Source organism: Watersipora subatra, chromosome 3, assembly GCF_963576615.1.
Source record: "Watersipora subatra chromosome 3, tzWatSuba1.1, whole genome shotgun sequence".
Classification (NCBI taxonomy): domain Eukaryota; kingdom Metazoa; phylum Bryozoa; class Gymnolaemata; order Cheilostomatida; family Watersiporidae; genus Watersipora; species Watersipora subatra.
Window position 1 is genome coordinate 65203314 of NC_088710.1, and position 23567 is coordinate 65226880.

Genomic DNA, 23567 nt, shown 5'->3' on the forward strand with positions numbered 1-23567 from the left:
ACCATTTGGCATGTTTGTATGTGAGTAGCAGTGTAGGACAAAGATGGAGGTGAACTATTATTATTATTATTATTATAGATTCTATAATATAGAAACTGTCTTCACAACCAAGTGATTGATAGTAAGTGAGCCCAGGCCTTAGCATAAAGCCAAAGGGTTTCTTTCTACTGAAAATTATTCCTTAAAATCTGGGCAGTTTCAAAAAACAGTTCAGCCTGTTCATTATTATTGCTATTGCCATTATTATTATTGCCAACTATTGATTAAACTAGATGAAAATTTTAAATAATGAGCAGTCTTATAGCTGTGCTATTTCTATACCTGATGTTTTTAAGGAACGTTGATTAAATCCAACCTCATGAGTTAAGAAAACCATCCTACTAGCTATAAACTTGTGGATGCTTTGTTATTGCAACTAAATTTCCTAGGTGATGCTAAGAAGTACAAGTGTAATATACTCTGCAGCCTCAGTTTCCTAGGCAATGCTAAGAAGTACAAGTGTAATATACTCTGCAGCCTCAGTTTCCTAGGCAATGCTAAGAAGTACAAGTGTAATATACTCTGCAGCCTCAGTTTCCTAGGCAATGCTAAGAAGTACAAGTGTAATATACTCTGCAGCCTCAGTTTCCTAGGCAATGCTAAGAAGTACAAGTGTAATATACTCTGCAGCCTCAGTTTCCTAGGCAATGCTAAGAAGTACAAGTGTAATATACTCTGCAGCCTCAGTTTCCTAGGCAATGCTAAGAAGTACAAGTGTAATATACTCTGCAGCCTCAGTTTCCTAGGCAATGCTAAGAAGTACAAGTGTAATATACTCTGCAGTTTACCGCTACAAGCAATATTATATCGTTATTGTAATACTTCAAAAGTCAGCAAAGTTAGTTATTACTCAATTTTTTATTATTGATATGAAACTCACCTTAATATTTCAAACACAAAACATGCAAAATCTCTCGCTTTAGCGCTTATGACAAAATGAAACAGCACAATTAATACTTTTTGCTACATCTGCTTATAAGAATAGTTTTATAGGCAGCAATAAAAATATGGTCGGCAGCGTTTGAACATACCATATCACACAAGATCGACCAAGGGAAGCGAGTCCAAATTGAGTTTTGGTGTAAACCAGAATACAAGCAAGCTATTATTCTTTGAACCATTTCTGAAATTCTTGTGTCACAGCTTCTGTTCAGCTTAGAATGCAGGTCAGAGACTGGTAAGACAAGGACCGGAATAGGAAATCAGGCTCAGGAATGCAGGTAAATATTGGATGACTCAGGGCTGTTCAGGAAGCAAAGCAGAGGGAAACTAACGTAGATATTTGCTCGAGGTCGAGTGAGGAGCATGCGCTGGCCTCGCACGTGCTGACTCCACGTGCATTCTTGCTGCCACATCCATGCTCCCGTCGCAGTTACTCACAAATAAATGCTCGGGGATATTTTGCTTGGTTTGTTGATCGTCATGAAATGCTGCCATAGTGCGGGGTAGAGCTAGAGGTTGATAGCTTAGAGTATTAGGTGTTTGTCCTAGGACTAGCGAGTTCTTGTATCGTGATGACTATGCTTACTCTTCTCCATCTTGATGTTAGCTATACCTTCGACGTTCCAAGCTAAAACAAAGCCTTAAGTGGCAGCAAAGAGTAATTAATCGTGCTGATGTTTTCTTCTCCTTGCTTTACTCAAGACCGCTACTTTCAATTGCATCCTCATCGGTGGTATATCAGCCAATGAAATAACGAGTTCGGTGGTATATCAGCCAATGAAATAACGAGTTCGGTGGTATATCAGCCAATGAAATAACGAGTTCGGTGGTATATCAGCCAATGAAATAACGAGTTCGGTGGTATATCAGCCAATGAAATAACGAGTTCGGTGGTATATCAGCCAATGAAATAACAAGATCGGTGGTATATCAGCCAATGAAATAACGAGTTCGGTGGTATATCAGCCAATGAAATAACGAGTTCGGTGGTATATCAGCCAATGAAATAACGAGATCGGTGGTATATCAGCCAATGAAATAAGGAGATCGGTGGTATATCAGCCAATGAAATAAGGAGATCGGTGGTATATCAGCCAATGAAATAACGAGATCGGTGGTATATCAGCCAATGAAATAACGAGTTCGGTGGTATATCAGCCAATGAAATAATGAGTTCAAGGTCTTTTTTGTCAGAAACAGAATAACAGAAATAACATGCTCATCTTTTGTAAATTTTTAAAACATAGAAAGTTTATTTGTCACACGCAGAATTATCCAACCAGATGAGAGTAATACAAAATCGTTTTGAATAAGCAACAAAATTCCTATATCGACAGCATTTTCGAAACATGTGCAAAAATGACATCATCCATTAGAAGTGACATATGATTAGGTGCGTCAAAACTGAATCCAAAATGGTTGCCAGAAATCTCCTTGTAATTGTCACCAACACGCAGGAGTTGTTCACTGTCCAAACTATTTGCTTCACTGCAGTCTCAGTCAACCAAAGTGAGTTTTGTATGAAAATACATTTTGATTAGGAGAAATCGGCAATAGCATAGTCAATTTTTGTGAGCCTTTCATCCAATGGTGTTTGGTACCATATTTGCCACATCTGAGCAGTAATGACGGCAACTTTTACGCATCCTTTAGCTTCCAAAAGTTGTAACATCCATGACTTTATTAAATTTTTACCCACCGATTTTCTAGCCTTTTCCTGTACAGTTAGCCATGCAGTAGGGTCATTTGCTAAATACATGCATCTTCAAGGAAAACAGTGGGATTGTTCTTATTACTCATTTTCTAGCTTGAGTTCCCCTTCTGTTAGCGAACTAGAGATACACACTTCAAAGGTGATCCAAAGTCCCAGCTATTCAAGTCAGCGAGAGCTTGAGTGCACAGCTTTTGATGATGACCTTTGACCTTGTCTAAATGACACAGAAACAGGAAGTTGCTGTCCATTGGCTGCCGTTTTCTGTCATGATGAAAATCATAGCGAAGCTGCGTAAAAGCTGCAGGTACAGAGGATTGCCCATGGCATTTCTAAAAAGTGAGAGAAGCAAACCGGCCTTTGAAACAAACTAGCACTGTTTTCCAGTTCACATGTCATTGGAAGGCTTACTGCTCTGAACTATCTTGCAGGGAGGCTAAGTCAAGGTTGCAGACTGCAAGAAATATGCAAGAAAAGATAATTTCAGCAATTGGCCAAAGATATCTCTGTTTGCCACACAAACAAGTTGACTGCCCGGGCTTGGGGAGGTCATTGTTTTGGCTGCTTCTGTAACCATTTCTGCATTTGCCTTGTGGCCCTGTCTCCTTTGACCTAGCATGGATCGCAACTCGCCGATTGTCTCATAGTATGCACCACGTTAAATTTGAAAAGAAATATGTTTGAAATATGTTCTCTATGTTGTCCATCTTATAGATGTACATGTATAGCCGTTGTACTAGTGATGCCTGTGCTATACCCATAAGTCAACATTTAATTCATGTGTCACTTGTTACAGCTTGTTACCCTAGCTGTGTGAACATACACTGTTGTGCAAGAAAGAATCCACACAATTTTATGTGTCCCAGAGCCTTAGATAACGTGTTCCTTGGGGGCTGATTGAAAATAGGTATTCACCGTAGACTTGCAACAAGAAACAAGATTTCATCTCATTGCTTAATGTAGCACTAAAGGTTGATAGAGTACATTACAAGACTCACTATAATGACCTAATTCTCACTATAATGACCTAATTACCGAAGAGGTGTTAGTGATATATAATTATACTGATTGTTTGTCACCTTATTTGATGTTTGAAACCCGAGGAGACCTTAAACATTGTTTTAAGTCTTTTTGCGCTATTTTATTGTGTTTATAAAACAAAAACTTCACAAGATTACTCAATTTTATGTTATCATTAACGCACAAGGGAATATTCCATAGTTTACAAATGGGTTTATGTTACTGTGGCAGTATGGTTACAGTACTGCCTCAACTTCATCTGGTGCCATTAAAAGATTGATATAAAAAGTTCTACAAAGTGAGAGTTTAATTATAGCAAAGCTATTTATAGAGAGTGATGTCATCCAGCAATAGATTGACGGGTTCACTATTGTCGAACAATAGGTCAATAGCTCTATCATCATCAATCAATAAATCAATAGTTCTATCATCATCAATCAATAGATCGATAGGTCTATTATCATCCAACAGCAGATCAATAGGTCTATCATAATCCATCAATAGATCAATAGATCTATCATCAATCAATAGATCAGTAGGTCTATCATCATCAAACTATAGATCAATAGGTCTATCATCATCCATCAATATATCAATAGGTCTATCATCATCCATCAATAGATCAATAGGTCTATCATCATCAAGCTATAGATGATGATATATAGCAACACAACCATAACTTTATTTTCATGCTTGAAAATTATTTGACGAATCAAGACCCTCTATACTCAATTTAAATTTGGGTTGTCCATGATGTTGATTTCTCCTTAATGGTTATCTTTAAGATTTCGACACTATATTAGGTTGTGTCAAAGGTCAAAGAACGTGTGTTTTAATTTTTATCGGATCTTTGCTAAAATGTAACAACTGTTTATAAATAAAACACTTGTTATTTAGGAAACTTATATTTAGAGTCATTTATGTTTGTGGACTATTATAAATATGTTAGGTCATTTGCAATTTGAACCATTTAAATTTTAGTTAGTTTTATTCTATGTCATTTATATTCCGACTTTATTTGAAGTCCATTTTATTTTAGGCCATTTTTATTTTAGACCCATTTTATTTTATACCAATTACCCGTATATTTTATTTAATTTATATTGCGAGTCATTTAATTTTTGGACCATCTATATTTTAGGTTACTGGGCAAGTTCCGAAGTGTCAGCTTTGCAAAGAGACTTTTGTAAACTACTATGAGCTTGATGAGCATGTGAAGAAGCATGATACATCAACTGGCTACCAAAACAAAACCCTCGAGTACCACTGCACACATTGTGCAAAACAGAGCCTCAAACAGGTGTTTGTTTCTCTGCTCGCCCTCGAACAGCACGTTACTCACATGCACACGGGTAAAGGTAGGTCATGTTCATTGTCATCTGAACAATGTATGTATCCCGTTAGAGGTAAATCATGTGAACGTATGTCAGTCAGGATGAATCAGGTCGATGATCAACAACTTTTCACATATGTGATACCGACATGCAATGTCATACACATCTAATGTCCAATAATGTTTAAATGGAGTCAGTCGATTGCAAATACAGTCAAACATGGATAACTCGAACTTCAAGGGACCGAGCAAAAGTGTTCGAATTATCAGAGCGTTCAAGTTATCAGAGCACTGTCACAAGTCCATATATTTACTTATTTATTAGTAGATACATGTACATATACAAACTATAATATAAATCAAAAGCACAAATGGCTTGTTTCAAATTAAATGCTTCTAATGTAAAGTTTAAAACGTTTTCATGAAAAAGTATAGAGATTTTTCTATCACTTGAGATTGGTTTGTTGTTTGAGGTGATGTTATTGCCAGGACGTTTTTCAGATTGACATAGGCAAAACTTGATCGTTGTTGAAATGCTCAAAAGAAAAGACATTTTTTTCTTTTGGGGTTTTACCCACGATCAATTTTGCCGTTTTTTCTCGAAGTTTATGCAGATTACTTTACTTTACCTGGGATTCGTTAAGAGCAACACTCCGAGGCAGTTCAATTAGAAGTTTTACGAGGTTTTACGGTACATTCTATATCACTCACGCTTTTTTAATAGATACTTATTGAATGTACACACGTATTCTGTGTTTAGGTCAAACGATGAATAGTTTTTTGTAGCTCAGACAACGTATACGTTTAATTACAAAAATTTTTAAGACGTTTTAAACATTCAACATTCCGACGTTGATTCAACACGGAATCAACGTCGGAAAATTATTCATCACGGTCTAGCCGGGTGACGCACTCAAGGATTTTTGCCACGCACATACAAAACAACATGCGATTTTTGTTTTGTATGTGCGTGGCGAAAATCCTTGCGCACGTGACCCGGCTAGCCCGTGCTATTCATCGTATCGCAGTATAAATCAAATTTCACCAAACTTTTAGAAAAGTCGTTGGTGGTAATAACGACGCTTATGAATTACGAAAAGATGAAGTTTACCTCTATGGCTTTGAATAAAGTGATTTTCTAAAGCGATAACAACCGTTTCGGTAGCCGTTGGGCAAAAAAACAGTTCGAATTAACAGTGTTGAGTTCGAGTTATCTATAGCAATTTATCATTACGTGGGAACGGACCAAAGGAAATGTTCAAATTAACCATGTGTTCGAGCTATCCGTGGACGAGTTATCCATGTTTGACTGTAGTATGTTTTAGGCGATTGCTGCAGGTCTCACGATCGTCACATTACAAGTTTGCTAAACGATAAGTTGGATGCCGCCTAAAATATGTGGTTCTTTTTGATAGTCTGTTTCACATATGATAAAGACACCGAAAAACATCTTTTTCATACAGAATCACCTTCAAATAATGTATTCCTGCCGTCTTAAATTAGTTCGCTATGCTTGTTTATGGGTGGATAACAAGGAACTCTTTATTAAGACAATAGCAGGTAATTAAAATTTACCTTTCTTTTATGAACCGCCCAACTACCACCGGGTGCCGTGCAGGCTGCATGCCGTGTGGGAAGAGAATTTTGGGAATATTATTAGCGTACATTGTAGTGTTTAAAAACTGTTGGCATGGCAGAACGTAGACGGAAAGTAATATGCCTCTTGTGAGCAAGAGACGAGATATGCACCTCGCCTTTTTAGATTGTAAGGAGGTTTTGTTGATGTCCGTAGGCCATGTTTTGTGATTGTAACAAAAATTTTATATTGACAAGTAGCTTGGCCAGAGATCTGCCAGCTAGAAGCCCAAACTCTCTCTCCTCTTCTTCTTTTTGCCTTCTCTCACCCCTCACCCTTTCTCGCGAGTCTTCCTTGTAACATGTTTGACAAACAAACCATAATTAGTATAGCAGGATTCTGGTGAAATAAATCTAGCCAATTCTCGCACAAGTGTAGGCTATGTAATATAAAGCAAACACAACTATTATATTCCAATTACTTACACGTACTGCAGAAAGATACTATGTTTTTATTACAATTTGTATTAAAATATCTTTAATACTCAAAGAATATTAGCTTTTTGACATAAATTGAGTGGTTTATTTGTTTCTAGTCAACCTTCTCTCATGTAGGTTGATTTCATCATACACTCTTTGTAGGATATATTATAGAAATTCACTTCTTGGCTTAACAGCTTTCTATGAGCTACACCTATGTGTGTGTAGCTCTATGGACCACACCTACACGTGTGTGTCGCTCTATAAACCACACCTACATGTGTGTGGTGTGTGATGTGTAATGTGTGGTGTGTGTAATGTGGTGTGTGTGTGTAATGTGTGGTGTGTAATGTGTGTGGTGTGTGTGTGTAGCTCTATGGACCACACCTACATGTGTGTGTAGCTCTATGGACCACACCTACATGTGTGTGTGTGTAGCTTTATGGAACAGTTGTTCAAAATAAAAAGATAACATAGTTTTAGTTTTACGTTATCTCTACATGATGCACAGTTTGAGATGAATATGCGCGTCTGCCAGTATAATACTTAGCGTGTAGCATCATAACAAACCCACGTGTCTCAGGGGAATCGTGCTGCGCTCTGGTGCCCTCCAGCAATTATTACATTATTATGCTAATGCTCTTAACAAGGGAGCTGAATGCACTGTCCAACATCCGTGACCACTTGAATCTCCATATTTTCCCAGAATGCTAATTGACACCCAGCCATGATGCTATGTCTCTGCCAATTGTAGAAGGTTTACAAGGCTTTTGCAGTGTTCCTCTTTGTGACGTTTAGTTAAATGTGTAGCTTTTCTATAGCATTTGTTTTGCATCCACTGTTAGGTTATTCATTCGCATTCTTTGAAATATTGGACGTAGAATTGAAAAAAGAAAACGGAATGCTACGCAATTATTCATGCTAGAAAAAGAAAGTGAAATAAGGGGCAAATAATAAAGACTTATGTCAGCTTAGGCCTGTTAACTTTATGATTTTATACCTGAAAATTTTGTTTGAGAATTTTTTTTCATCATCTTAAAAATGGCTTACTCTAAAATATCAATTTTATGTAGTATTTCAGTTTTTATTGCCAGTCTGGGTAATTGACAGATTGGCAACCATAACAAAGCTGCTAAGAAAGATATGAACATATGAATTTGGTGTCACTCATCCCACAGATTTGCTGCCATGTGAATGCGCATGTATTCACACAATGTTTCTCTAGCTTTCACTTTTTCACCGGTTAGCCTTAGTTTTCAGTGTTAGCCATTGTAGTGTGCTGGTACAGGATCCTTTGTTGAAATCATGTATAAGGCTACTTACTTAATGGGTCTATTTGCCTTTCAAGTGGTCCCAATCGGCTAATCGAAAGTGTCTCACGCATCAGAGCAAATAACTGATTACCAGGCTCAGCGTGTTATTTCACTGTAGGCTGTCTCGCTGCGCCTTATTTGCTGACTTATTTTGCTTTCTTCTGTCCTGCTGCCACTGTAATTTTGTGAAAAAGGTATGTTTGCTAAAAGTATTTATTCCAAAAGAAAAACATGCATCTAAACTTGTTTATACATGTTAGCACGACATCCTTTTTTTCAAATCTCATACCAAAATACGTTAACTAAATTATGTTTATTAAAAGAAATTTTGCACATTTTATAAATATTTTTACATCAAAAGGATGGTTAGGCCTACATATCAATAAATATAATATATTTTTTATTTTACTGAATACAAATAAATTATGATTTTTATTTTTCAGAATCTATATTTATAAGCTGTTATCATTGATACAGTTAGCATTGGTACTGAAGTGTTGCTGTCAACAGGAACAGATATAGATGTCTGAATCGAATGAAGCGTGTCTTAAATGTTACAGCTGCCCGATGAGCACAGCAATTACTGTTACACGCTTTAGCTAAATCATTTTACTGTGAAAGCCTTGCTACGCGCAAACACATCGATGAAATGTGTCATGTGTAGCTAATGCGTAGTGTAGACATTTGCCACTACTAAACTATGTGTAGGCTGACCAATGAGAGTTGGCCTCAGTTGTGTGAAGGCCATGACATGCCTGCTAGGTTTTTCCAGTACCTCTATTGAAGTATTCTAGACCATCTATTTGTGTTATAACACGGATCAACATAAGTTTATGATATTTATGATAGCATTTGTGCGGCTATTTGTATTGATATAGTTTGCTCACGGAAGAAACGCACACGCACCACCGATGAGCATAAATCAACTTTAAAAACACTAAGTTCATGACATACTGGTAAATTAAATTATGGAAAAAAATAATTTCAACTTATTTACGTAATTACAATGAAAATATCCGATTTATGTATTCCAAAAATATCCGATTTATGTGTTCCAAAAATATCCTAGTGGTTTCTGCATATATTTAACAAGTGAGAATAATTTTGTGGACATATGAATAGTTATTTGTGTGATGCCCCCCCTTGTCGTTATTGTTCAAAACCAACTCTTGCATGTAAGTCCTGAAAGCTATCACACCTATAGATCATCTGTTAATAGATAAAGCAAAGGCTTTCATGAGAAATGCTTTAATTGAAAAATAACCACAGTACCAATTATCACAGTGATAGATATGTATACTCTGTCACGTTTTACATCACTTGTACATCATGCCTGCTTTGGAATATCTATTTAGAAAAAATCGTACACCTCGTTGTCAGTGGTTAGCGATGCAAAAAATATGGTGTAGTTCTCACAGGCAGTTGTCACTGGTTTTCGCAGTATTCCTAGTGGTAGCAGGTATGCTAGTGGTGCATGCTATACCAGTGGTATGAGCTATACCAGTGGTATAAGCTATACCAGTGGTATGAGCTATACCAGTGATATAAGCTATACCAGTGGTATAAGCTATACCAGTGGTATAAGCTATACCAGTGGTATAAGCTATACCAGTGGTATGAGCTATACCAGTGTTACCTATTATACACTGTCTCAATTACACAATTTTTACGGATAGAGTACACGGGTCACACAGTTCACTGGTGGCAATCTTTTCATTAGCAGAAGCGTCTTTGCATCGAGGGTCTATTTTCAGGGTGATTGAGTAGAGCTTGCCTTTACCCTTTGGTATTAGCAACACTCTAGGGACACGCGATCCGTGCCCTCTCTGTCTACGTCACTTTATAAATAATAGACAGATCATGCGCATATATATATAGCTGTGGCCGTCTTTGATTCCCTCAGTTGGACACGATGATGACTGTTCTAGGGTTGTCTCTGCTCTCCTGCCCCCATTGTGACGCCGCCTTCCCTACTGTGCCCACTCTGAATGGTCACATAGAACAGGAGCACCCTCAGAGCATGAGCAGAGGCTCTCCTGCCGACACAGCAGCTGCGACTGGCAGCAAAAGCAGCAGCCTGAGTCAGGTGAGTAATACATTGCAAATTGGGTGATGACTTGGAAGGTATGTTTCTTAGGAGTTGTTTTTCCATCCAAAACCCACTTGCATGCTCGTTTCATTTTTATGCTTTCTCAATGTAGAACTTATTCAGTTGACAGGCTAAGTGACTCGATAGACAATCAGATTAAATCTATAGTGACAGCAATTCTTTTTGTTTAGGTCCAACGCGTGTAATTAATTGTACGCTACTAGCTGCTTCCAGTTTTAGTTTGTCTCTATATTAAACTGATACGTTATCTGGAATGTAAACCATGTCCTTTGTAGCCAGTAAAAACTTTGAATATCACAGATTTTATGCATCAAAATACTCTTCATAATACTCTCGACAAAAAACTTTGTATCTTTTTTCTGGTTCCATTTACTGAAGCGTATTACAAAACATGGCTATTCCAAGCATAGAAAGCTTTCTTGAGAGAAACATACATGAACTTTGTAGCAGCGAGTGTATGTATTTGAACTCAATCAGGACTACCTCAAATGTCTCTAGTACTGTTAAGTCACATGATCGGAAGCAAAATTTTATAAGTTGTGTTAAATTGAGAAGCAGACGTTATGAGTTCACTATTTTGTTAGAAAAGCAATAATCATTTAATAAAAAGTTGATGATTCGTTTCCTGAGCGTCATCAGTAGCTATGCAAGACTTCCCTCACTCATTATGGATGATATTTCATTTTGTTTGACTGACCGGTGGGACACGAATCAAGGACAGAATTCAATGCACTATCATTCCGCTTGCGATGCTTTTCTCATATGAATAATCAATAAATTCAACTAACAATGAGTGATTTTTGCTAAGGTTTTGTGTTTAGCACTAGCGCTAAGTAATTTTTAAAAATATTAGCTCGCCGGTGCTAAGCCATAATTTCACTCAAATTAAAGATATTTTTTAAGTATTTACAGTATTAATATTTACAGTATGTATACCCTATTTACAGTTTTAATACTGCGGTATAAAAGAAGTAAAGATATATTAGCCTGCTTACCTAAGCTTGTAGCCATTTCATGGTTACTTTTAATAGAGTTCTATGCCAGACACAGCCCCGCAGTCTAGTAACAATGCGGCTGTATCCGACGGTGAATCTCTCAGCCATGGCAGCGCGCTGACTGATGCCTTAGCATGTAATGTCTGCAGAAAAGTGTTCAGCAGTTCTACTGATCTGATATCACATGTATTTACTGATCATGGCAAACACACTCTACACCGACGCTCGTCCAAACCTGATAGTGAGAGAGGCGACACCTCAACTCCTCTTGGTAAGCTCTTTTCCACTCAGTTACTTTGTTTTGATCAGATCATATGCGCGGTTGATGGATGTAAGTAAAATATTGAGGTATATGGAAGAGTTGAGCGAGCCATGGCAGGCGACATCATCATAAGGCAATACAACAAAATCATTTGCAGTTCACCTCATTGATAACTGGCTGTCAGTGTGTTTTACCTGAGCATTGTTTCATACAGCTGAAAATACATAGGTCCTATGAAAAATGGAGGCATCACTGTTTATATCTTTTATGTAAAAGTTACTAATTTTTTTAATATCTTGGTATTAGGCTTGATAATTAATAAACTTTGCCTTGGCTACAATTTTATATAATTTATATCAAACCCGCTGATACTATTTATCTCTGAAACAATAGCTCTTAAACTTGAGTTAATTTTGCCTCAAGTTTTCTGGATAACTAAAAAGTGTACAAAACTTACCAGTAGAGCCATAAGAGTCACTTTATAGCCAAAGTTGGGCAGCTGCCTGGCACCATGTAACACCAGCTTGGGGAAGCTTATCAGGAATCCAACCTGCTACGGGAAGTAACAAACAAAACTAGCCCATGTAATAACACAAACTTTCTCTTTGAACCATTTTTGACTGCAACTAAAAATTAATGCAATTCTTTTATAAGTTGTTTTTTTCTCAGTTTACTACAGATTAATGGAGGTTACTTTAAAAACCTGGGACACAGGCTATTTGTCCTGAAATAGTTTACTTACTTGTTACTCCGGCTGCCACACACCATTATTGTGTCAACAGGAGGCAGATAATAGGGTCTACGATAGCTTGCTACTTTTAACATCCTTTTGACTAAGTAATTAATAATCTGTACCCTATCTCTTTTTAGTTGATAAGCCGTGAGTAACTAGCTATTGAAAGCTGAGTAAAAATATAACCATAAAATTTTTTTCTTATGGAGCTTGTATTGTTACGCAATAAGCAAATTGATTTAGCTTCAAGCCCGCACATATATTTTAGATTTATCATCTCGGAGTCCGTCTGCGTCCCCCATTGTCTGCCACATCTGCAGTGAGAGTGTAGGCTCTCTCAGTCTGCTTGTAGAGCACAACCAAGCTAAACATTGGGTGAGTGGCTTTGCTGCCATCTTTGATTCCCAGCTCTCTGCCTCATCATCTGCCTCATCATCTGCCTCATCATCTGCCTCATCAGTAATTCTTTTTAGCAATATAAATTCTTGGTTTCTATTGAAGCTTTCATAGACTAATCTATACACTGATCCAGGGTAGTGAATTTAAAGATGGAATTCTTTTATTGACCGTAAACTGACAATTCTTAGCAAGCTGAACTCAAAGATGCTGCCAATCAAAAAAGCAGCTATTACAGATCTTGGGCACTGTCAGCTCCTTGCCGGAAAGTTGAAGAATTATTAGAAAATTTATGTTGTTATTTTTATTATTGTAGTTGTTGTGTTACTAATAGTGCTAATAGTGCTGTGATGTTTGGTTTTGCTTTCCATAAATTATCAGTGCTGAAGGATATCTCAGTCTTAATCGATTAAGTTCTTAACTCATGTATGAGTCATACTTGAGGCTTCAACTCATGTATGAGTCGTACTTGAGGCTTCAACTCATGTATAAGTCATACTTGAGCTTCAACTCATGTATGAGTCTTACTTGAGGCTTCAACTCAAGTATGAGTCATGCTTGAGGCTTCAACTCATGTATGAGTCATACATGAGGCTTCAACTCATGTATAAGTTTTACTTGAGGCTTCAACTCATGCATGAGTCATACAAGAGGCTTCAACTCATGTATGAGTCATACTTGAGGCTTCAATTCATGAATGAGTCATACTTGAGGCTACAACTCATGCATGACTCATAATTGAGGCTTCAACTCATGCATGAGTCATACTTGAGGCTTCAACTCATGTATAAGCCGTACTTGAGGCTTCAACTCATGTATAATTCATACATGAAGAGTCAATTCAGTATTTCAATGTAATAATGTCAAACTAATAGTCTTTATGCATATAATTATTGTTTGCTTGAGATGGTAATTTTTAGCTCAATTAACACACTAATAATGCGTTATAAAATGCGTATAGCCATATATTCTCAAATCATGAATATGTAACATTATATAATTAATTGTAATTCTAACAATAAAAAGATTAGAAATACAAATAAACGTTGACTGGCTAGAACTCAAAATTTGTATATTTCGTAGGAAATGCCCAAAGCCAAGTGCAATGTTTGCTCAGAAGTTATCTCCTCTTCGCATCAACACTTGGAGCACATGGAGCAACACTACCTGTCCACAAGGAGGCATTACCTGTGCAGATGCTGCAAACAATCATTCTCATTGGTCGATGAACTTCAAAGCCATTTAATCGCAGAACATTCTAGAAAGATATACAACTGCCTCCTCTGCACAGAAATGTTTCCTACTGAGGTTGACCTAAAGGTGAGATATTAAAAAATGTGTGTCTGTTAATAATTAAATTAAATTTTGGTTAAGTGGTGGTAGCCATGACATCATATTGACCAAATTCTAGTGAAGTTTTTTGTTTATAACCTTCATTTTCCAATTGTTATCAGTATAAATATTCAATGTAACCAGAGTTGAGTACATGTGCAAGGGAGATAATTCTGTAGATTCAACTGCTACGTAGTAAAGTAGGACACTATGCTTATAGATTAACAACTTTTGAGATGTTACACATTAATATGTTAGTAAACATACCTGCAAGAGTGAAAGGTTTTTAAACAGGATATGCAGCCTTAAGCAGACTCGTGACATTCTTTGTTAACATTCTGGGTGCACATTTTTTGAGTTCATCTGACATCAAAAATCTGCTCATATTTTGACAATTTTCTCAAATTGCTCTACTTAGGTAGCCGACATCTTGTCAGCCGTCTGTCGTATATTCCTTGTTGCATTGTGACGCGTAGCATGATAGCGGCGATATGATAAAACTGAGCATAACTAGGCTGAGCCAAAATCACAGTTGGTATCTGGTGGTTCGTGGTTGACAAGATGTGGCTAACCCTCATTTTGTTAAGGAGAAATTGTTCAAATCAGACTTCTGGTCACCGAAAAACCATAATTATGATTCACCATGTTTTTCTACTCTGAAGAAATCCTTTATAAAAAGGCGTTATTCTTTTGACGAATTAATTTTTGCTAGTTTTCCTAGAGCCAGAGAAAATCATATTTAAAAGACTTTCATAAACTCTCACTGACTGAGATGCTGAAACTAAAGAACCACCCGTTCTTGTTTTTGCTATTGTGTTGAGCAGTTAGCTTGTTCTGACCACTAGGCAAAATTTTTCGTGATGCAGAGTTCATAGTATTTGTTTTGGTTGACCTTTGTGTCACTCCCTCAATAACGGATTTTATCTAGCCTTGCAGCCTCATTTTGACTAACTCGGTATCCAAAAGACATTGCTACAGTTATGTCTGCAGGTTTTTTTAATTGTTGTCTCGGCCGTAAACAATTTAGGCATTTGTTCATGAGAACTGCTCTGCAACTCACTCATCTCTGTCGTGAGTTAATTTCTGTTTGCCTTTTTTTAATTTCTTTTCTTTCAACATTTGATTTTAACCAGAGTATTTCATTTTTTCAAATTTAGCTTTTGTATTTTTGTTAATGCAAACAAATATTTATAAAAGACTCTCTTGAGCAAGATTACTTCATGTAACAGCTGCTAATATACCAATAACCAACTGACATCATCACGTCTAATCCACTGATTTCACTGCCTAAGGCACTGACGTGATGCTTACATAACCCAACACATAATGTCATCATGTCGATGTCAATGTCTTCACATATTTCTACGTGTTTGTACACTTGTTTAGCATACAAGCTTCTTAACTCTCAGTTGCAATTATTATTAACTACACCAAAACTATTTCGTACCCAATAGACAACAGTTGGAGGCGGTTCAGACACAACTGAAGATGTCCCAGCCAAAAATGTATTATAAAAATTTGCTAAACTTTCCAGTTTGTAGTAAATGTGATTTATGAAGGCCATATGGTTGCTAAGGAAGTAAGTGAGTAAAAGTAAAATGGTTGCTAAGGAAGTTAGTGAGTAGAAGTAACATGGTTGCCAAGGAAGTTTGCTAGTAGTAGTAACATGGTTGCCAAGGAAGTTAGCGAGAAGTAACATGGTTGCTAAGGAAGTTAGTGAGTAGAAGTAACATGGTTGCCAAGGAAGTTAGCGAGTAGAAGTAACATGGTTGCCAAGGAAGTTAGCGAGTAGAAGTAACATGGTTGCCAAGGAAGTTAGTGAGTAGAAGAAATATGGTTGCTAGAAAGCCAAGAAAACTACTAGATAGATTCACTAAATTTTTTCAAGAATGCTCTCTACAAGGATATGGTACTTGAGCTATTTTTTGTTTTATTTGAAAATAATTCAAGCCATAAGCAGAGATTAATAATTTTCCACTCGTTCGATTTGAATTATATTTTTAAAAGTAGTGAATCATCTAAATTTTCAACTAATGTTATAATTTTTTAATGAGGCTTGTAGACATTCCCAATATTACCATTTCATATAGCCAAGGTCTAGAGCAGTGAGAAGGGGAAGACAATTCTTTAAAATTCATGGCCAGCGTAGGTTGTGAATATAATGTAATAACCAGCCATGCATTTCTTCTTGAAACTGTTGGAATTACTGCTCGAATAGATGGACTTTATCAGCAATTGTTTACTATACTAAAAGGAAACTGGTGACTCAACACACTCTAATCTAGATTTGAAATGGTTACTGCGCGTGTAAACTAGTACTCTGGCTGCTTCGAGTGCCATAACAGATCATCAGGTGTGCCAATAAAGCAGAGAGAATAAGTATGTGCGCAAGAATTCGAAAGTCTTGGAAGGTGAATTGTGCTGGTGGTAGTGAGCTGGACGGTGCAGCCGAATGTTTTGGGTTTAACTCCTGAACAATGCATTCTTTTTTTAAACCTCTATCCGTGTCTACAGACAGACAGATGGACGGGTATAGAAAAGCAATGCTTTATTCTTGCGCATGACTTTGTCAACTGAACAATTAAATCAGCTTCTTACTCACATAGCACTTGTCAAGCAGTCATCAAACTAGTGACAGCGAGTTCCCTATTATACAGACCCAAGCTAAATTCTATCGGGTTATCAAATGGAGTTGTGTGCAATAGCAATTGTAAACATTATCATTGCAGTGCTTATGGGGAAAACACAATGGCTGCTCATGCTGAATTAGTTTTATATATTCTCACAAAGTCAACAATTTTAATAATAGACCGATTGCCAATTTTTTTATGTGATTAAATTATTAAAATTAAAAAACTTCAATTTGTCTAAAATACATCGAAGTAGCTTTTATTAAAGTTTTTTGAACATTACAAAAGCAGAATCTGTAAATTGCATTCCTCATTATCAGGTTCCTTTATTCAGCTTTAGTAATCTTATGGAGCAGTCTCAAACTGGCTGAGGGCACCTGTCATTAGCTGTCATGAAGAGTCATGAACTTTGGATAAATAACATACTCTCATAAAATAGTGATTACATAGTTCTAATCGTTGCTATTCATAGAGCAATGAATAAACTATAAAGCATGGAAATATTACAGAACTTTAATTTGTTGATGGAACTAGTTGCATTTCTTTATGTTGTAGATTTCATAATTTAGTAAATTTTAAAATGAAAAGTGAAGCTCAAAAGATGCCTGCCCTGTTTTACATTCCGCCTGTCTTTTTGTAGATCCATCTAACAGTAGAACATAGCAATGAGAGCAAGACCTACAAGTGTGCCTGCTGTGGCCTTGACTTTGAAAAGATTGTCACGTGGCGTGCCCATATGCTGCAGGCACACATAGACTTAGTCCTGCCCTCAGCAGGTCTTGGTTTAAGCAGCACTCAGAAGGGGCAGACGACACAGTGTCCCTACTGTGTCAAAACCTTTAGAACTGAAGCCGAAGTAAACCTCCATGTTTTGTCACACCAAAAGGTGAGACTTACCAATTATCAAAATATCACAAAGATAACTTAAGATTTTTATGCAAAGCTTGAAAACAAATGAATAAGCAGTTGGTAGTTGTCCTCTCTTGACTTCCAATGTCAGTGTACAAGCATCTCATTTCTTACTGCGTGTTGTTACAGTCATTCCAGTGCTCACTGTGTGATGAGAGGTTTGCTGTCGAGTACCTCAGAGACAAGCACATGCAGAGTGAACACTCGAGGCAGCAACGCAGTGACTCTAACAGGAAGTCTCCATCCACCAGTCAGGTGAGGCCATAATAATTTATATGCCGACATTACTGTAGTTAACATGCGTTTGTCAGCTTACGAAATCAGGTAAGTTTTGTAATAAATTGTAGTAATTTACATCACTTCACTTTGATACCCACAAGTCTTTGGATAACTTTGAATAGTTATGTCGTCTAATATAATAAAAAGCCTGGGTGTGAGTCCCACTTTAGACTGAAAGATTAAATGTGTTATACTTCTGAACATTTTCCTTTTTTGCTGTAAAGACTTCCAATAATATTGAGATGAATTTACACAAAGGTTTAGTAAACTTCATCAAAAAGTATCGGTATTGTTCTATCATTTGTGATTGTTTTTGATGTTTGAGGTAATCCGATTGCCAGGATGTTTCAAGATAAAATCGCTAAAACGGATCGGTATTAAAACGCTCAAGTCAAGCGAAAGTACGATTATGACATCTATATTTGTAAAGAGACCGACAGAATAGAGACATGTAATGTTTAAACTTGAATGCAGTAGCCGATATCAACTATAACAATGATAGTAACTAGTGACATCATTTCACACGTATTTTTCTCCTGAGCGTTTTAACCGTTATCAAGTTTTGTTGATTTTAATCTTGAAACATCCTGGCAATCAGACCACCTCAAACATCAAAAATAATTGCAATTGATGGAACCATATCAATTCTTTTTGATTCAATCAACTTAAACTTTGTGTAAGTTCATCTTTAAAAACTATTTCGAAGATTATTGAGTAAAAACAGTCAGGAGAGCAAAACTCATGTAAAACTAAAATGTTGCTGGCATAGTCTGAAATGAGTGGGTGATCTGATCAAGGTTATGCTGTGCCAGGTAGAGCCAAAAGAGACGGGATAGAAAAGTATACTAAAGCTTGCCATATTTTTCCTTAACCTAATTGTTTCTCCAGAATATCGTTTCACGATTTGAGAAAAGTCATCACAATGATTTCTATGATGCTGTTTGAGCAGGGATCCGGCAGCGATGGAAACCCTCCATTTGTCTGCGCTATCTGCGATCGAGTTTTTCATTCCGAAGATGTGTATGAGGAACACAAAAGAAAGAGCCACTCGTCCGTCAAGCCCTGGCAAAGTCGTCCCACCGAAAAGTCTTCCGTTAGCTCTTCGGCAACATCGGCGTCTCTACATATGAAGATGTTCAGCACCGCTTGTGACACGTGCGGAAAAGCGTTTAAGGTAGGATGCCTTGCTGAAATCATTTTTAACACTATCACACAAAACAGTGTTTCATGTTGGGCTGACTATTACATGAGTGCGGATACTATGGCAATAATAATGTTCCAAATGGTTTCGTAAAAACTTATGATTTTGTGCTATTCAGTTTCCGACTCCTAAGAGAGAATTGTTAGTGTTTCACTCAAAACGATACAATAATACAATATTTAATTAAACGTTCTTTAGCAAATAAATAAATAGAATATTGGAAAAGATTATACTGTCTATTATGAAGTGTAGCTAACAATTGGATGATGCAAACACTTACTTTCAGTAACTACTCTTAAGTGTGTTTGTAAGTGTGTTTGTAAGTGTGTTTGTAAGTGCGTTTGTAAGTGCGTTTGTAAGTGCGTTTGTAAGTGCGTTGTAAGTGCGTTTGTAAGTGCGTTTGTAAGTGCGTTTGTAAGTGCGTTTGTAAGTGTGCCTGTAAGTGTGTTTGTAAGTGTGTTTGTAAGTGTGTTTGTAAGTGGGGTTGTGTGTTTGTAAGTGTGTTTGTCCTCCAAATTCATACCAAATCTATTGCGGTTTTTTGCATATCGTATTATACTGAGTTGCAATGTGTATCATCTCTATTATTATAAGAGTCGTGTCTGTTCAAAGCGAGGTTCAGAGGTTAAGAAAAAGATTGCTTTCAATGGGATTTGAGCTCACGACTTCTGACTCGGTAGACAGATACTCTCCCATCTTCATCAATATGCTGCTTTTACACATTTTGGAATAGTTATGCTGCTAATTATTACACCTGAGGATCTCTCGCGGCACACCAGCCGTCCAGTAATTTGGCCATTTACTTATTGTAACGACTAATAGTGTTTGGCCTCGCTAGCCTTGCTCAATGAGCACCATTGCTATCTAACTTGAAAGGTAGCATTCAGATGACAACAATATGTTCACTCTAGTTTTTGTCTATGACATACGACAATACCTAAAACTGTGGAATTTTTTGCAGACATACTCAGAGCTTGACAAACATTCCCGAGTACATTTTGGACCCATCTCTCTCACATGTATCATATGTGACCAGGTCTTCTCTAGCCTCGCTGACATGGCAAAACACAAGCTGCAACATTGCAAGGTGACATTTCTACAACTGTTATCATTGTTAGGTAACAAAGCTGACGCAGTGACGCGTATGTTAAAAATGGCTACTTTTAACTAATTGGTAGAAAACCAGCATCATGTCTGAATTCTCAATTGAAATGCAGAAACTTGTCGTGTTGTTTGTATCACTGGAGTTGATTGGAATACATTGTTCCAGGTCCCAAGTACAAAGCCCTGCATCATTTGCCGGACTGACATCAAGGATGTGGATACATATATGAAACATTCTCATGTGCATATAGAGCCTGACAGCACTATCATCTGCTGCGTGTGCAAGCACAGAGTTACCTCACAGGTGTGTATGACAGGTCTACGGATTAGGAATGGAAATGGGTTTTAATTACAGCAAGCTCATCGAGTGTTTGTAACTAAAACAGAAAGATTGGCTTATCTACTGGGACTAAGGAGTTGTATAGCTGAAGGTTTTAAAAATAATAACTTTTAGTAGAGCATTTTTGAAAATGTACATCAGGAAATATATACACATATATTGCTATATATATAGCTACATAGTCTTGTAGTTGCAATATATACATGTACATTGCTATATGTACGGTTAAACAGTCTTGTAGTTGCAATATATACATATACATTGCTATATGAACAGTTACATAGTCCTGTAGTTGCAATATATGCATGTACATTGCTATATGCACAGTTAAATAGTCTTGGAGTTGCAATATATATAACATGTACATTGTTATATGTACAGTTACATAGTCTTGTAGTTGCAATATATACATGTACATTGCTATATGCACAGTTTCATAGTCTTGTAGTTGCAATATACACATGTACATTACTATACGCGCTGTTACATGGTCTTGTAATTGCAATGTTAGCTTATTCCATCTCACCAATAACATAGATTCTGTCATCTCACCAAATGTTTTTTCTTTTCAATGATTAGAAAGTACCAGGTATTTTTAGATATAGCCGTGGCAGCCTTTTCAAACTGCTCTGGTACTGCAGGCAGTTCCTTCGACAGATCTGTTGTTTTGTGTGAGAGCGCATTACTTTATTCCTCTATTGTTATATCTCTATGTAGTTGGCAGCATCATTTTACAAAAACTTTATTACCATCTCTACAGGTGGAACTGGAATTACACGCCGAATTCCATTTTCCCAAGAACCCTTCGCTAAGCTGTGCATCCTGTAAAAAAGCGTGCCCTTACTTCATTCAGTTGCCAGCTCAGCTCACAGAGAATCCGCAGTTTCTGCTCTGCCAAGAATGCCTAATTATGAGGAAGCAAGCGACGAGCCTTGTAATACCTGGCAGGGTAATGCCGCTGCCTCCTCATACTCCGGAGGGACGATCACCTCCTATGCATCTCTCTATCACACCGGGACACCTCTCTGCCGGCTCCACCTCTCCGCACAGTTTACCTAATGATCCACGGGATCATAAGGCTAATCTAACTGCTCTTCATGTCAATTCACCTCCTGGTGGTCTGCACAGGTGTCCGGAGTGCAACGTAAAGTACGAGACTCGTGAAGAGCTGAAAAGCCATGATTGTATGCACAAAACTTGCGTCAGCTGCCAAAAAGTCTACAAGATATCTGAGTTGGTGTGTAAGCTGGACTCGTACATCTGCGCCACGTGCGACGCTGTACCCAAAGATTTGTGGAAGTGTGATAAATGCAAATTAACTTTCACAAGAGAAGAAAAATATCAGAGACACAACTGCATTGCTTTAGGCGATGGCAAGATGTGTTACCTTTGTCAAGGCCGATTTAATCATTCTCAGCTCTTGCTCAGAGGAAACAAACTTGTTTGCAAAGGATGTGACCGGAAATTGATGACGTGTCGGATATGCGCCGAAGTCTATAGCCAATCAGAGGGTCACAGGTGTAGCCTCAAGTGTGAAGGCTGCCATGACATGTTCTTCACGACTCAGCAAGAGCTTGGAAAGCCTATCTTATGTAAGCTCTGTGTTGACAAGCAAACCCAAGCCACTCTCGATGCTAGAGCTCGACCTATCACGAATCTCTCCAAAGACAAAGTCTATCAGTGTATCAAATGTCAAAAGACTTGTGAATCTGAAAATGATATAAAGATACACATACTTACCTCCCACGTAAACGAGAAGAACCATAAATGCCATCTGTGTGGAAGTATGTTTGTAACGCCTGCAAAACTTCAATCTCATTTAGTAGAACACAATTTTACTTTCAATGAGCATATGGCATGTCCTAAATGTTCCTGGAGTACATCAGACGCTACTGCTCTGATAGCTCATTGCGCGAGTGAGCACAGTGTGACTAACCGAAGCTATATCTGCAACTTATGTCTGCAGAGTTTCTTCTTTGAAACGGAGTTAATCAACCATTCCTTGTCTCATCATAGCGAAGTGGTAGATCTATATAAGTCTGGTGGTAATTTTATGAAACGGCTTAAAAGCAAAAAGCGTTCACATGATAATGACTCCAACTCACCGCCGAAGATTAAAGCCATCAAATCGGAGACATTCAGTGACAATGATGATGGTGGAGAGTTGTTTTGCAGCAAATGTGATCTGGAGTTTGTTTCTCCTGAACAATACAACATTCATATGAACCTGCATCACAGAGGTGAGCATCTTTTTTCTAATTTTACAAAGGCGTTGTTACGTACCTGTTCAAACTGGTTTCATAAGCTTGTAGAATATAGACCATATCACTTTTCATGTGACAGAGACCATAAGAGTAGGCTACGTTGTAAAGTTTCTTAGCTAAATGTTATTCTTACGACTGGTTGAAGATGTGTGAGATTTCGTCATATTTATTATTTCTACTTGTGCCAAAATGGTGTTTAATTTTAATTCGTTAAGGCATACGATGAGGCAGCTGAGGTTGTTGACTATAGTTATTTAAAGTAATATTTATATTTGTAGAAACAAAAGTGAGCTGTTCCTGGTGCGCTCGATTTTACTCCTGCCAAGAGGATCTGAGAGATCACATGACTCAGTGTCCTCGGGCGAAGGACAGAAGAGAATCTGATGAGGTTTTTACAAGCTCTATTCCAAATGGGAAGGCGTCTGCATTCAGCAGAGTAAACAGCGATGCCAGTTCAACTAGTACACTCTCTTATAATTCAAGACTGCCTAGCCAATGCAACTCTCCACAAAGTGGTGTCAGAAGTGGGAAAACTAGCAACTCGGACATTGAAGAAAGCTCGGACTCGGTTCATAAAAGAGAACCATTAATTTATTAAA

At 37.4% G+C, this 23567-nt stretch overlaps 1 protein-coding gene across 1 annotated transcript in view; it reads left to right on the top strand.

The window, feature by feature from the left end:
* Positions 1 to 23566, top strand: part of LOC137390878 (zinc finger protein 423-like) — a 45236-nt gene extending 21670 nt beyond the window's left edge. The window contains exons 7-18 of the mRNA XM_068077194.1: positions 4854 to 5070; positions 10342 to 10499; positions 11555 to 11789; positions 12782 to 12888; positions 13993 to 14229; positions 17512 to 17757; positions 17910 to 18035; positions 19009 to 19233; positions 20222 to 20347; positions 20531 to 20668; positions 21465 to 22944; positions 23247 to 23566. Coding sequence (XP_067933295.1) covers positions 4854 to 5070; positions 10342 to 10499; positions 11555 to 11789; positions 12782 to 12888; positions 13993 to 14229; positions 17512 to 17757; positions 17910 to 18035; positions 19009 to 19233; positions 20222 to 20347; positions 20531 to 20668; positions 21465 to 22944; positions 23247 to 23566 — 3615 coding nt within the window. The remainder of the gene's footprint in view (positions 1 to 4853; positions 5071 to 10341; positions 10500 to 11554; positions 11790 to 12781; positions 12889 to 13992; positions 14230 to 17511; positions 17758 to 17909; positions 18036 to 19008; positions 19234 to 20221; positions 20348 to 20530; positions 20669 to 21464; positions 22945 to 23246) is intronic.
* The last annotated feature ends 1 nt before the right edge of the window (position 23567 follows it).